Consider the following 16,348-nt stretch of genomic DNA (forward strand, 5'->3'; position numbering starts at 1 on the left):
GATTCGAACCGTACGCCTCTGGGATTGTAGTTGCAGCTCCTTACCACTAGGCCACAAGAGCTCCCCAAAAACTTACGTTTTTCTTCACAAGCTGCCCTTTGAAATCTTCTGTTCGAGTCTTTAATTTCCTCATTTCTTCCCTTTGTTTTGGCTTCTTGGAATTCTAATAAAATATTCAGAGTCTCTCTGACATCCATTTTGGTCTTTTCTTCCTGCCCTGTAATGACCTTTTACTTTCTTGGTGGATGATATAGATCCTTGATATCATCCCACAGCCAGCTTATCTGGTCTTTGTTCATTAGTATTCAGTGCCTCAAAGTTGTTCTTGACATAGTTTTTAAATTCAGGTGGGATAGACTCAAGGTCATATTTTAGTTATTTGATTTGTTTTCATTTTCTTTAGCATCACTTTGAACTTGCACATGAGTAGTTGATGGTCTGTTCCACAATCAGCACCTGGCCTGGTTTTCTTAGATTGTATTGAGCTTCTCCAATGATTCTTTCCACAGATATAATCAATCTGATTCTTGTGTAGGCCATCAGGTGAGGTCCACGTGTTTGTGTTTTTTAGAAAAGGTATTTGCAATGAATAAATCATTGTACAAAATTCTGTTCTTTTACCTCCAGCTTCATTTTTATCACGAACCTCCTATTTTCTGACTACTAATTGTTCTTCATTGTTCCCAAACTGGCTTTCATATCCCAGACTCCTTTTTTATTTATTTTCCTTAAAGAGATGGTAAAGCTCAATGGAAATATTTTCAGGCTAGAAGGGTGCCACCTAGTGGCTTTGTGTGTATAGAAACAGGAAGCCAGGAGGGGTGAAGGGGAGACAGTCCTGGATGTCTGCATCAAGAGGCCAAAATAAAACAAAACCCACTGATCTGGAGTTAAATTTGACCCTGACTACCCTCCATCGTTGGAAACAGGAGTGGCATCCACTACCTAAATAACATGCCCCTGGAAACTCTGAACTTTGAGAAACGATGATAGTTATACAAAGGCTTCAGGCCTTTTGTTCATAGGGTTGCTGTGAGTCATGCAGCTTGATAGCAGTCAACAACAACAACACTCCATCGGGTCTGTGAAGCTGTAAGTCTTTACAGGAGAAGACTACTCATCTTTCTTCTGTACTGTGCCTTGTGGGCACATCCTACATAAACCCTATGCACTGTTCTTTTCATTTTTAAATTTTTTTTAATTCAAATATTTATTGAAGAGCTAGGGAGATACAAAGTTTATAAAACATGTTCAAAAAGGTGAGGTCAATGCACAAGTGAAAAACAGAGTATGGTTCCTTGAATCACAGCAGCCAATAGAAAGTGCCTAGGAAATCAAGAATAAAGATTGCTTCCAGCCTGCACAGGGGTGTGTTGGGTGGCAAATCAGGAGAGGGGATAAGATTAAAGTAGAAGACTTCAGTCTGGATTGTTGATGATACTCAGTATCTACTGTATTTGTCTCACCTTTTTCTCTCCCCATCTTTGGGTTTAAGCCCAGGACTGTTCAGTGTGCTTTTTCTATACTTGCTTGCATTTTTGCTTGAATGTCTTCTACAGAACTAGGTCCTTTTGGAGTTTTGGGAGTTTTTTCCTTTTTTTTGAAAGATTCTTGTCCTTTTGATCGTGGAGTTGATAGTTTTGAATCTTTTCCATTCTGGTTTGATTTTTGTGCATTTTTGGCTGGAGTATCCTGTATAGATTTCTTCACTGGTGATTTTTCTTCAGCCTTATCATCATCAAACTCATCATCATCATCCTCATCAGAGGCAAGTTTCACTTTTTTTCTGTGGAACTTTTTTTTCCACCTGCAGGGCAGATCTCTTTCCTGATATACTTAGAGTTTCACATCCCCCTCTTCTTCATCGTCTGACTCTGCATCTTCCTCCACAGCTACTAAGTGTTGTCCACTTACATGCACAGGCCCTGAGCCACACTTCACTCGTAAGACGACAGGTGGTGGTATTTCAAAGCCCCCAAGTGAAACCGTTGGCTGTACAGACATTTTCAAAGTTGCCAGTGTTACTTTAATTTGGCTTCACCCATAATTCATTGCCTCTGCTTCAACAATGTGCAATTCATCCTGTGCGCCAGCCCCTAAACTGACTGTTCTTAAAGATAACTGGTGCTCATTTTCATCATTATCCACCTTAAAGTGATAGATAATCTTTGTCAGCTTTCAGTTCACAACCTAAAAGGTAGTTTTGGGGCCGCAGCAGGCTCATGTCCATATCCATCGAATCTTCCATGGGTTGGTGGCTCATGTTTATGTGGGAGAGGACGGCAATATAACACCACTGTTATACATAGAACAGCCACATAGGACAGAATAACAGCAGGACCATTTTCAATTTTTTTTTTTATTTTAATTTCATTATTTTGTGTGTGTGTGTGTACCATCAAATTGGATCTGACCGGTACAGGAGGAGATTGCCTCTCCTTCTCCAGCAGAGCATCTGGTAGATTTGAACTGCGAACCTCTGGAATTGCAGTGCAGCTTCTTGCCACTAGGCCACCAGAGCTCCGTAGGGCCATTTTTAATTTTATAAAAAATATTTAGACTAGCGTTTTACAGTGGATAATAACTTTTTCATTTTTTAATTATTAAATGTGCTCACGGTAGTTCTTTAACCTAGTTAAATTTCTTCATCAGTTAAAACATGTTACCCTCGAGTTTTTGGTATGATTCTTTCTACTCCATCAGTATATGTCCAAGCAATAACAAGTCATTTTAATGCCAATGTAAGCCAAGCCTCTCAAATCATGTACAACTTAAAGCTAATATGATATTTTAAAATCTTTGTGTCACTACTCTCTTTTCTTTAATGAAAAGTACAGTTGCAGTCAGCATCCATATACCAACTACTAATCACATAACAGGCCCTGGTAATATTGCACAAAACATGGTGGCTACAGTATTTTCAGGATACTAGAGATGTGGAATACCTGGGTAGTGCAAATGGTTAAACATTCACTAATCAGTAGGTTGGTGGTTCAAATCTACCCAACCTACCCTTAGAAGTAAAGCCTTGTAAAGCCTGGTGATCTGCTTCCAAAAGATCACAGATTTAAAAACCCGATGTAGTGCAGTGAAAACTCAATGGAAGACGCATGGATTCATGATGAGTTGGGGTCCAGTCAAAAGTAACTAACAGCAACAGTCATATAAGGCTTTCATATAAATACATAATTATAACAGCAGTATGTATGACTTTTGTGATAGAAGCCTATTTGTCAGTTGGGGAGGGAGGGCTTTACCTAGCATATTTAAGAAAGGCTTCATTCATTGATGAGACGATCCTTGAGTTTGGGTCTAAAAGATTTTTTTTTAAAAATCACTCACCAGGTGGATAGTTAGGGGCCTGATCTAAGGGATGCAGTAACCCAGACAAAAGCTTAGAGGAATTAAACAGCAATTCAAAGAACTGCAGGAAATTGAGATTGGTTGAGGGTAGGAATATGTACTATGCTTAAGGCAGTTGATATATATATATATTTTTATATTTATATATTTATAAGCAGTGAGGATTCTCCAGAAGGATTTTTATCAATGAACCCATCAGTTTTTTATTTTAGAAAAATCATTCTGGTAGCATTGAAGAAAATTAATCACAAGAATGCATGACTAAAGATAGTAAAGCCAGTTAAGAGTCATTATAGTAATTTATGCTTCGTATTTCATGGTTAAAGGGATCCAGATACAGAGTAGAGGACAGAAAGGTGTAGATTTAGCTGGATAATTGACATAATTCACTAAATAGAAGTATAGGAAGGATTGGGTTCTAGAAGACATTGGAATTCTGCTTTGACTGCATAAAATTTGAGGTAGCAATGGCAGGTATCATTGTGATAGGTAGCTAGATATGAGAATTTAGAAATTAAGAGGAAGCATGGGTTGCTAGAGAAGAACTTTGGAGTCATGAACATGAAGAGGGTATTAGACTAGATAATGATAGTAGATAACATCAACTAGATGGAAACAAGGCTAAAATAATTTCTTTTCCACCAATATTTCTAGAACAGACATAAGTAGAAGAAAATAATGTATAATTTGAAGGCAAAGAAAGTTTAAAGAAGAGGTTTAATGATACTACATGCTGTATAGAGGTTAGGAACATGAGGCCTAAGAATTCACTGGATTTGGCAAATCCCTAGAAGATCATTGGTGTCCTCTACTAGAATCAGTTAGGTAAAGTGGTAGGGAGTGAGGAGAGGAAACAAATAGAGTGCAGTGGATTGGGAAAGAATGGAAGATAAAGGAGTGTGAATGAGGTCACAGACTATTTTATATCTATTAACTAGAAATGAGAGAAGAGCTTTGACTTTTTTGACACAAATTATAAACCAAGTACTGTATTAAGAAAATAGGAGTGTGGTAACTTGAATTTGAATGGATATTACCTTTTGGAACCTGACTGGAACTCTAATTGCTTTATACCCCCTGCCTTTGATACAGTCGGGGCTGGTATACACAGAGGAAGAATGGCAGAAAGAATGGAATGAGCTGATCAAGCTTGCCTCAAGTGAGCCCCGCATGCATCTAGGTACTAATGGAGCCAACTGTGGTGGGTAAGTATGGGGGCAGGGTAGGAAATAATTCATTTCCTTTGAGTCCCTCCCTGGGCTGTGGGAGCTCCCAGAGTTCAGTGTGTAGAGAGCACTACGCTAAGAGAATTCTGAAAGAAAGAGAGGAGCAAAGGCATTTCTCCGTCTCCCACTCTCATTGCCATCGAATTGGAAGCAACTCATAAGAGACCCTACATTGGGTTTTGAAGGTTGTAAGTCACATGAGAAGGGATTGTTCACCTCTCTCCTATAGAGCTGCTGGTATATTCCAACCACCAGTGAGCTTTAGCCTTTGGTTTAGCAGCTCAACTCCTTATAGACTGATTCCATCAGAGTATAACAAAGACTGGTATATCATGGCGTGTTCTAGGACCTACAAATAGTTCATTATTGTTGGTTCTTGGAGCACAATGAAAGATGAGGTTGCAAGTCCATATTTTTGTGTGGCATGCTGAGGTTTCTCATGTGCTATGCTAAGGAATTAAAAATTACAGCATTTTGAAATGACAGGATAAATGACCAAATTTCTTCAGCAAGTAAGTTCCAACATTGGTCCTGAGTGATCACTTTCTACTCTACTCCTCCATTCTAGGGTGGAGAGTTCAGAGGAGCCTGTGTATGAGAGCCTAGAGGAGTTCCATGTTTTTGTCCTTGCCCATGTGCTCAGGAGGCCGATAGTCGTTGTGGCAGACACCATGTTGCGGGACTCCGGAGGGGAAGGTGAGTGAATTGGGCAGGTCAGGCATCACTTCACCTTAAACACCTCCTACTTGCAGAGCTTTGGGCTTAGCATTGGGAGGAGGACAGTGAAGAGGCTATATAAACAAAGCCCTATCCATGGCTCTCAAGTCAGTTCTGACTCCTAGAGACCTTAGAGGTCAAAGTAGAATTTCCCTACAGGCTTTCCAAGGTTATATCTTTATGGAAGGACAGTGCCACCTCATTCTCCCACAGAGTGACTAATGGATTCAAACTTAGAACCTTTTGGTTAGCAGCAAGTCACTTTAATAATTTAACCACCAGGGTTTCCCTAGGAAACTTGTATAGACCCTTGTTGCTGTTTGTTGTTGTGTGCCATTAAGTAGGAACTGACCCATAGCTGACCCTCCAGCATTTTTTCAGAGGCAGTAAATTGCATGGAAAGGGATTGTCCATCCTTCTTTCATGGAGCAGCTGGTGGATTCAAGCCACTTGTCTTTGGGATTGCAGTATGGCTTCTTACCACTAGGCTACCAGAGCTCTTCTATATGTACCCTTAGGAGGAAAAGAATACAATCAAGATATAAATTAGGATAATACAGAATTATCAAGTTATTAAAAATAAAAGAGAGTCAATTGGCAAGGCTTCATAGGAAAGGATTATTTCCCTGAAATTGGGAGTGAAAAGAAAGGCTTAATTGGAAGAGTAGGGTAGAAGATTATTGACTAGAGAAGGAGCATAGCCTTAATAATAATCTTCATGTTTTCCTGTAGCATTTGCCCCCATTCCTTTTGGGGGCATCTATCTACCTTTGGAGGTCCCAGCCAACCAATGCCACCGCTCTCCTCTGGTCCTGGCCTACGATCAGGCCCACTTCTCTGCACTTGTGTCCATGGAGCAGAAGGAGAACGCCAAGGAACAAGGTACTGAGTTTGTGTCTGTGTATTTGGTGTCTTTTGGTCTGCTTTATTTTCACTTGGAAAAATTTAAATGAGCGAGAATTCAGGAGGAAAGAAGGAAACAACATGTAAGCCTAGTAGTAATCTATAAGACACATCAGGGTTTGTTTTGTTTTTAATGTAGTGCAGCATATGTGCAACAAACATTTGCTAATTCAGCATACACAATTCAGTGGCATTGATTGCATTCTTCATGTTACTTATCTCTTATTTCTGTCTTTATACCAGGGTTTTAAAAAAACCAATAAGCAAGTTTTAAAGAAAACATAGTAACTGGTCTTCTGTTCTCCATCTTCTGGAGTAAAGGGCTTCTGCATTAGGGTCACCACATCACCATCCCTCATTGCAATTGAATTGGAACCTACTCATAGCTGACCCTCCCTCCATTGGGTTTCCAAGACTGTACATCTCATGGGAAGAGATTGTTCATCTTTCTCCTGCTGAGCTGTTGGTGGATTCAAACTGCCCGAGAGCCTGGGCTTTTTGTACCATCAGAACTCATGCAAGTCATAGGACCTTCCAAGGGATGCTTTGTGTATTTGTTGGAATAATTTTATATCCTTCCCCCCCCCCCAATATACATTCATTGGCAACGGTATCCTTGAGTGTTCATTGACTGGTGGGGAGTTGTGGAGATTAGTGATCAAAACTGTATCATAGGAGAAACTAGCCAGATTGATTTTTAATGTTATGATTCAAATGTAAGAATTGAAAAGAGGCTATAGTTTGAGACCCAGGGTACAGTTTTTGCCTCTTTTTTAGGGAAGTCTGTCTGTGTTCAGTGGCCTTCCTTTCTCCTTGAGAAGACTTTTTGATGACAAGTGTTTTTCTTCCCCAGCTGTGATCCCACTGACAGATGCAGAACATAAGCTGCTGCCCTTACACTTTGCTGTGGACCCTGGGAAAGCCTGGGAATGGGGCAAAGATGACAGTGACAATGTCCGATTGGCCAGGTGAGGCAGGCTGCGCCTTTTCATTGATTTCATAGCTAGGATCCCTTCCACACAGTCTCCTGGGAATTTGTTTTTTCTGAATCAAAGAGATGACATCCTAGCTCCATTTGCTTTGGGAAGATGGGAGATGGTGGGAGCTTGGACACCAGGACTCATATTGTGCAGCTGCTTTTTCTTCATGTGAGAATTAGAAACCCGAGATTTTTTTTTATTTGTTCTTAAGTAGAAGAAATGTTTTCATCCCAGAATCTCTAAAACAGTGATCACAAAATTAAGAAAAATCATCAAATGATACTTATCCCAATCCCCAAGTGAGAGAGATTTGAAATAGTTGATCAAAATGGTCTACTCTGTTTTGCTTTTCTGGAACTTAAAAATGGATAGCAAGAAAAATACAACCCACCCTCCTTGTTTGGCCTTCCTTATACCTCTTGCCACAGCTTTTTAAAATATGTCCTTATCTAATTATCAAAAGCTCTTTCTAAATATTTATAATAAGCATAATAATATGGCTTCTGCTTATTAAGTATTCCCTATTTTCTAGACACTGTGCTCAGCCCTTTCCAAACACTATGCATTTTATATTCACAACAACCCTGCAAATTGACCCATTGTCAACCCCAGCTGAGTTTCAGAGACATCAGAGTAACTTCCCCAAAGTCATAAAACCAGTAATGAATGGAGCTGTAGTTCTGTCCTGAGTCCTGAGTTCTGTCATGTGTTGCATCCTACCTCCCAACTAACTTATGCCACTGTGCTTTTACAAGGTCACAATAAGTTTCTCATTCTTTTTTTCTCTTTTGCAGTGTAATTCTGTCTTTAGAGGTCAAACTACACCTGCTCCATAGCTACATGAATGTGAAGTGGATTCCACTGTCTTCTGATGCTCAGGTAAACTTTGCCCACCCCTGCCCTGTCCGCCCTGTTTCAGTGGCATGAAGAATGAGGAGATCTGGTAGTGGTCTCCTTCTGAATGTGTGCTGAGTGGTGGCATAGAATTCAACGTTAGACAGCTGGAAGGTGCCGAATCAATTGCAAAGGGCACTTTTTTCTGGCTTTCTAACCTTTAGTCTGCTCCAATTTCCACATATCCTTTTCGGCCAGGCTCTGCTTTCTGATACTAAAACATAGTCTTTAAGAAAAGTGGTCTGATTGAGGTCTCCCTGGAAAGTTGAAGAACAAGAGCACATTTCTGAGTATTGTGATGGCACACCTTCCACATAGAATCAAGTGAAAACCAAATGAGAAAGGTGGTTTGGACTTTTTGATCAATTTGACATCATCATTACTTGGTCCTGAGCTCTTGGCAGAACGTGATGGGATCATTTAAAGAGTCCCTTGATCTAGCAGATTCTAGGGTATCACTAGTATATGTAGAACAGGAACACAGGAGCAAAGCAAATTGATGTGCTTCTGTGCTGAATATATACAAGCCGATGAGATGAAGAATGGCTAGAATTGGTTGGCTGTAATTAAGATTTGCTTGAGATCAATTTAGAACAGAATTTGGTGATTTATATAAATTACATTCTGGTGTCTGTGAAATCATCTGCTTCCTCACCCAGAGGCCATGGGTTGGTGGGTTCATTGTTGTAGGAGAGCGGTCAGGCTTCATCTTGGTATCACCTTATTACAGAAGGAAGTCAATTTGTCGTGGGTGAAGTAAAGCTTAAATCTTAGGTACATTTTCCCCTTGGCTGTTGGGAGAGGTGACTGCAGGTGGGTAAGGATCGTTCCCTCCTGAGCATTCTTTCCTCATCATGAGGACAGTCTTTCCCCATCATGGACAGCAGTTCTTTTCTGGAGCTCGGCAGGTTTTTCAAGGACAGAATTCATACCACCACTCCTACACATACTTCCTATAGCAGTGGAAATGAGGTGCCCCCTGAGCCAGACGGTTGGGTTAGAGTACCCTGGGGGTTTCTCCAATCCAGACCAATGTGATAACTGTCTTCACTCTTTTTCACTCTCAGGCTCCACTTGCCCAGCCTGAGTCCCCCACAGCCTCGGCTGGAGATGAGCCCCGGTCCACTCCTGAATCTGGGGAATCAGACAAGGAATCAGTTGGCAGCAGTTCCGCCAGCAATGAAGGCAACAGGCGGAAGGACAAGTCAAAGCGAGATCGAGAGAAGGACAAGAAGAGAGCAGATTCTGTGGCAAACAAGCTCGGCAGCTTTGGCAAAACTTTGGGCAGCAAGCTCAAGAAGAACATGGGCGGCCTGATGCACGGCAAGGGTTCTAAGCCTGGAGGAGTGGGGACAGGATCTGGGGTCAACAGTGGCACCGAGACACTAGAGAAAAAGAAGAAAAACTCACTGAAAAGCTGGAAATGTGGCAAGGAGGAGGCAGCTGGGGATGGGCCTGTGTCTGAGAAGCCCACATCTGAATTTATTGGGAATGGAAGCAACAAGTATAGCCAGGAGGTGATGCAAAGTCTGAGCATTATGAGGATTGCAATGCAAGGAGAGGGAAAGTTTATTTTTGTTGGAACCCTGAAGATGGGTCACCGCCACCAATATCAGGAGGAGATGATCCAGCGCTACCTTGCTGATGCTGAGGAAAGATTCTTGGCGGAACAGAAGCAAAAGGAGGCAGAGAGGAAGATCATGAACGGAGGGTTAGGGAGTGGGCCTCCTCCAGCCAAAAAGCCAGAGCCGGATGGTGGGGAGGAGCTGCTGCCTGCTCCCGCAGCAGAGTCCAAGGCAATGGCATTCTCTTCTGGCTACCCGGGTGGCTTTACTATCCCTCGGCCTTCTGGGGGTGGAGTCCACTGCCAGGAACCCCGGAGGCAGTTGGCAGGGGGTCCGTGTGGGGGGGGTCTACCACCATATGCCACCTTCCCCAGGCAATGCCCTCCTGGGCGACCCTTCCCACACCAGGACAGCACCCCTTCTCTGGAGCCAGGCAGTCACTCCAAGGATGGAGTTCACAGGGGTGTATTACTACAGCCTCCCTTCCGGGTGGCTGATTCCTATAGTAATGGCTACAGAGAGCCCCCCGAACCAGATGGATGGGCTGGAGGTCCCCAGGGACTTCCGCCAACTCAGACCAAATGCAAACAACTGAACTGCAGCTTCTATGGACATCCTGAGACAAACAACTTCTGTTCCTACTGCTACAGGGAAGAACTGAGGAGAAGGGAACGGGAGCCGGGTGGGGAACTGCTGGTGCACAGGTTCTGATTGGGTGCAGCCTTGGAGGGCAAAGCAAATTAAGTGTAACAGATCGGCTCAAGACCGAGCCCCATGTTGATGGGGCAAACACAGTAATGTTTGAAGGAGCCTGGCTGGAAACTTTTAAGTGTGTGTGCTCTGGAGTGCTCCCAGGCTGGCAAGAGCAGGTAACGGCTGGACGATGCCATAAGGGTCTGTACTCTCTCTCTCTTTGCAGAGCTTGACTTGATGACATGAAGGAGCTACAGAGGGGGAATGCAACCCTCTGAACCTGAAGGAAATTACCAGAGGAAGTTTGGTGTGTGGGTTGGGAGGTGGGCATAAGTCTAGAAGGAACAGGTGAAGGAGATTCTCAGTCAATAAAGGAAAAACAGACCAAAGTTTGTTTAGGGTGGAAAAAAACACATGGTGGTATTGAGAATATGCAGGAAATCTGGGATATTGGACAAATTTGCTATTGATTAGGACCAAGGTAGAAATAAGGATTGGATTTGTTTCCCTGGAGGCTCTAAAAGGACAGAGCAGTCATGTCTGCTCATGGGTGGTTTTCAGGCAAGGGAGGGTAGTTTAAATCACACTTCCTTGAGTTGGGAGGGAGAGGAACTTAAAACGTTTCCTCTAAGGTTTTATTTCCTTCTTAAAGGCGGCTATCATCTGTTGTAGTTTGAGATGATTTGCTGATTGCTACTCACCTTTTCCTCATCTTTTCTTGAGGGCTGGGTTCAGCTAAGTTAAGAAGGTTGTGATTTGTTGGTTTGGTTGGTTGATTGATTTCTTCCATTTAAAAAAAAAATCCCTTTGGGGAAGGGATGAGAAGACAAGCTGTATGTTTTGATTTTTCTCCAGGTAAATTAATGCGTAGGTGACTTTAAAAACAACAGCAACACAAAACTACTTAGCAATAACCATCCATGGGGGGGTATAATTGCGCTTTAGGAGGGGTGGGGGAAAGGACAGACATTTGGCCAGACTGTTTCAAACAAAACCAAAAATTTAAATAGAGCACTACCATCTGCTGCTGCTGCTTTTCTGTAGGAAAAAAACTTAATTTGTGGGCTAATTTTTTAAAAAGAAAAGACAACAACAAAAACATTCTGTCAAGCAAAAACATTTTTTAAATGACCTTTTCCCCCCTCCCCCTATTTAAGTTGTTTCTTCTTCCTCTCTACTTTTGGAGAATGAATTTAACATCCCGGCTTCTTTTGTTAAGCCATAGCTGACCTTAATCTGTGGTTAGTTTATTAAAATAATAAAAAATACTTTGTAAGAAGAGATATTTTTGATATTAAGACTGATATTGAACCATGGGATTTGGGTTAGGTTCAATTTATAAAAAGGTAGTTAGAGAAATATATTTTAGTGAACTATAACCACAGACCGCGGATTACTCCCAATGAGCTGATCTGTCTTTGGATTTCTCCTTGTCCCTGACCCAGCCGTTTTGCTCAGTGGGTAGGAGTCGGGATATGGACACAGTAGAGGAACCTCCTTTGCATTTTGCACAAAGCACAAATCTGGGCAGCCTCTACTCTGACCAGAGCCATTTCTAGGAGCTTTAAACCAGAGGACTTATCCTGGGCCAATTTTCCTTTTTTTTTTTTTTTTATATTCTCTATTTTTCTGGGGAAAAAATTAACTATGCAATTGTATACACTCCTGAGTGCTTACTAAGAAGAGGAATAAGTGTACTTAAATGTCCACAGTGTTAATTGGGGCTATTTTTCTGTATTTAGATTTCTCTTGAAGTATGTACTCATAAATCATCCCCTGGAATGTAATTAATACATATGACCTAAGGCACATGGGGCTGAGGGTAGATTGGAGTAGAGAGGGTACTCTTATATGTGTGTGTTCCTTTTCTCCATTCAAAAAAGGTTTTATCCTGTTTTCTCCTTGGTAACACTAGCCAAGAGTACACTTTTTATTGGAATTGCAGTTGGGAAAGGTTTCTTTCTCCTCAATACACTTGAAAGTCACTTTCCAGATCAAATAGTCTATTGATGTAATTATTTCCTGTGGCTATTAAGTCTTAATGCTTTTGTGGACATAAAGTTGTAAGGATGTAGTGAGATAAAGAGATAGGTCCCAAAGGGGAAGTCTGTTTCTGGGTAAAGCTGAGACTAACAGTAAAGTCTTTTTGCTGTCTAGTTCATTCACACTATCCCATAGTTTCCAGGGTGAATTTTTACAGAAGCAGACATCTTTCCCAAAATGTAAAGACACCAAAAAGCTCAGTAATCAAAATAAGTACTACTTTAATACAGTATTTTAAGAAATAATGCAAAAAGAAGGGGAGGAAAATCCATGGGGAAAAAAATTAAAAGGTAAGATCTGAAAGAACCAGAAACATGCAAGAAAAATGAGGCTGATCAAAGCAAGTGTGGAGTTGAATCCTGCATTTAACATTTTGGCATTGTCGTGTAATTCTTTTTTCATTTGATTTGATTTGTTTAAAAGTATTGCATTCAAACAGTATTTTACTTGATGTTTTGGTGTTCCCTAAATTTTGTGCTCACAGCTTTGCTTTCCTCACCCTGGTCCTAGCCCTGTTTCTAGAGTAAGAACACTGATGAGACTTACCACCATCCTCAGCCCCAACATACACACAACAGGAGGCTCAAACGCACACCTCGAAGATGGTGGACTCTGCCTGGCTTGCCTTTAGGCCTCTATAACATAGGATTCTGACCTGGACCAATAGGAATGGAAACACATCAGGGAAAATCTCCCAGAAAATAAGACCAGGAAATTTTTGTGTTCTCTGCACTGCTGTGTTTGGATTTGATCTGTTACTAGATTGTAGTTGATATTTTTGTTTAATGAACAAAAACAGAAACATTGTATCATGTTTATTTTTATTTATAAAATAGTCCCAATTCCTTTTGCCCTCTTTAAAAAGTTACAATTCTGTGTACTCTAGGAGTATGGTAAAATAGGACTTTAGACACCCCTTAGATTGGTTTTTGTGTTGGGGTTTTTTTTAAGAAAATTTTTTTTATTTAGGAAGGTAACTATTTCTTGAGGCATTGAAATGAATGATACTGTTCTATGGGGAAGGAGTGGAGTTTTATTTTGCTTTATTATTTTTGGGGGAGTGGAGGTGGGGAGGAGTTAAGAAACAATGCCTGAGGAATTAAGACAGACTTCTTGTGATATTTTGCAAGCCTAGGCAATTACTGTGTTGAGGAGAAGGGAAAGAGGGATATATGGCATAACTCAAAATGGGCAGAAACCCCTTAGGAAAGGGGGAGGTGGATTCCCTAACTCTAGATAAGGGAGTGCTAAATTCAGGTTTAAATAAGTGCACTTAGTTCTTTCTAATCAAGGGCGTCTGAGTCCCTAATGATGGACTGTAAGGAGGTGGGGACATTTCCAGGCGTCTTAATTTCCCCCTTTTTGATCAAGACTGCTAGCCTCTCCGCTTTCTATTTCTCCACCACCAGCAAAGCAAGAAAGGAACTGGTAGTAGGATGGACGTCCAGGTTATTCCCTTAGCCCAACCTTGTTGATTTCATTGAGTTGCAAGATTTAACCAAAAGAGATCTTTTTCTTTTATACTGCTTCAATCAACCAAATAAAGGTTTTTAAAAAATTTTATCCAATCTCTATGAAGTAGGGTGGTGGTGAACTCAGCAATGTGTTAGGCTTGGAAGAGAAGTACCCTCTCTCTTGCTGACTCAGTTTGTTTTTAAGAAACTAAATTAGCTCAGACCAGTAACAAAAATGAGCAATGACTTGGAGTTGTACATTTGGGGAATGATTCTGAGACCCAAAGAATGAAGCTGGTTCTCTCCTTTGTAAACAGCCACATGTCCAACGTTCCAAGCACTGGGGTTTTGTTTTGTTTTTTCTTTTCCTAGAAAAGGAGCACTTAGAGATGATTGTCCTGAGTTACTTAAGCACTTCTGGACTCTGCTCTTTCTCTAAAGAGTCTCCCAGATGTCCAACCGCAGGTGGGAAGGCAGTCTTGAAACCTTCTTCCTGACCTGAAATCAGCTACAACTCCCAATTTTTCTCATTTTCTCTTTCTCTCCAAGCCCTTCAACTGCTGATTCAGTGAGTCACACACTCTTTCTCATACTTTGCAGATATCCAGTCTGCAAATAAAAGGGTATTTTGCCCCTATACTTAAGTTGATTAGCATATTATTTATTATAATGTCCCCATATAGACTTCGTTCTTGCCACCAACCTTCACTGAGAGAGGGCGGTAACGGAAGCTGGTGGACAGTAGCTGAGAGGAGTAAGGATGGGGAGGACCTTGGCCTCTTTCTGTGTTTATAACTGGATCAGTGACTCATGCAGTGAATCACTGAGCTCCACCTCCCTCCTCCAGCTACCCCTCCTAGCAGCCTTCACTCCTGGCACAAACTTGCAACCAGACCAGGATTCTGAAGATGGAAAATTCTGATACAGTTTCTTGTCTCTCCACCCTTATTTTCATCCGTAAAGCCCCAGTTAGTGGGCGTGTCTTCGGAGAAGAGAGGCAATCCTGTTTCTTAACCTTCAGCTGCCGTCTCCTTTTGCCTCCCTGTTGGAGGCTGATCCAAATCACCCAATTTATTTCTCCCTCTAACTTTCTCCTATTTCTCTGTATTCCTCCAGTGCTCCTACACCTCTGAGTTTTTAAGAATAGAATGAGGCTCTTACATGAAGGGTGGTGGGAAACAGGACTAGGGATAAAAGTTCAATTGTGGCACACATCTTTTTCAGTGCATTTATTTCTTATTTTAGCAGACCTTGGGAAGAATTCTTTTCCCCCAAGAGGTTGAGGCACTGAAATGCAGGGGCAAAGAATAGGGGGTGGTGCTGGGGAGCTTTTAGGACTTCTAGAATCTTTCTGGCAGGTGTATGTCTTTTCGGTCCAGACTGTTTTTAAGTCTTCATTATTTCCATGGTTGCAGCCAACACAGGAGACTCAAAGCTGGAGGCCGGAAGGGTGTGTGTTCTGGGGTGGGGGGTGGAGAAGTGGAGTATCACTTTGGGCCCCCACCTAGACTGTTGCCTCTGTATGGACTCAAGAACAATAAAACAGCAGCTGATTTAACTTTTTCTTCTATTTCCTGGTGTTTTTTTTTTATTTCTAAATATAGACTTTGGCATTGCTACCCAGACGCCCTAAACTGCAGTTCTCTCCTAGTGCCCCTCCACCCTTCTTCTACTCTGCATGTAAAGTTGCGGCGAACTGAGACTGGAGTGTGGGATTTTGAGCTGAACAGCCCTCAGCTTTCAAAGTCCTAAACATAAATAATGAATACGAAGATCTGGTGTCTAGGTTGGAGGGGGAGGAGTCCTTTACCTGGAATGGGCTTTCATTTCCAATTGGCTGGTAATGTGTGAGGTGAAGGAAAGAGAATAGCACCGTTAACTCAAGGTGCATTTCATGCTTTCTGTAGAGGGCATTAAAAAACAAAAACCTGTTTCCCTCCCCAGTTCTTAGGCCTTCCCTGACAAAAATCCCTGAGGCCCAATTTACATTTATTTCACTTCCTCACCTACTTTTGCTCAGTTTGTCAAAAGGAGGCATTCCACCTTCACTTTGAAATGCACAAAAAAGAACTGAGCTTCCCATTATTGAAAACACAGGTGGCCCAAATTTTCCTTTGGCCATTGTTATTATTACTGTTCCCATCAGATAGTGTCCAGTATTCATGAACAGGAAGAGAACGGGATCTGGGATTGAAGACAAGAGTCTGAGCACTTTTTTCCTGGTTTCCCATTTCCCCTCCCCTTTCTTAGGCTCCTCTACTTTCCCTTTTTCTAAATTGTGTGTGTTCCCCTTTAAGGGGCTGGGCGTCTCTCCCGCCCTCTCCTGAGTCGACTGAAGTTTCGGTGGAGCCAGCTCTGGGCAGACACACCTTCAAAGACCCCTGTTTGTCCCCAGTCGGCTTCAAATGTTTCTTTGCCTAGTGCCCTTCCCTCTGCCCCTGTCCCCGGCTTCCCTCTCCTTAACTACGAGATTCAGCCTCTTCCCAAAGGGACTGAGCATCCTCCAGGTT

The 16,348-nt window shown here is 41.9% G+C and overlaps 1 protein-coding gene and 1 pseudogene across 1 annotated transcript in view; one reads left to right on the forward strand and one right to left on the reverse strand.

Moving 5' to 3' along the window:
- Positions 1-11,055, forward strand: part of OTUD7B (OTU domain containing 7B) — a 76,560-nt gene extending 65,505 nt beyond the window's left edge. The window contains exons 7-12 of the mRNA XM_006902226.1: positions 4,456-4,568; positions 5,158-5,285; positions 6,039-6,188; positions 7,063-7,177; positions 7,984-8,068; positions 9,151-11,055. Of these exons, the coding sequence (XP_006902288.1) occupies positions 4,456-4,568; positions 5,158-5,285; positions 6,039-6,188; positions 7,063-7,177; positions 7,984-8,068; positions 9,151-10,359 (1,800 nt within the window). The 3' untranslated portion in view covers positions 10,360-11,055. The remainder of the gene's footprint in view (positions 1-4,455; positions 4,569-5,157; positions 5,286-6,038; positions 6,189-7,062; positions 7,178-7,983; positions 8,069-9,150) is intronic.
- On the reverse strand, positions 1,507-2,248 carry LOC102856994 (annotated as a pseudogene).
- Positions 11,056-16,348: the final 5,293 nt, after the last annotated feature.

Source organism: Elephantulus edwardii, unplaced genomic scaffold (assembly GCF_000299155.1).
Source record: "Elephantulus edwardii isolate Elephantulus edwardi_28Jun2011 unplaced genomic scaffold, EleEdw1.0 scaffold00384, whole genome shotgun sequence".
In the NCBI taxonomy this organism is placed as follows: Eukaryota; Metazoa; Chordata; class Mammalia; order Macroscelidea; family Macroscelididae; genus Elephantulus; species Elephantulus edwardii.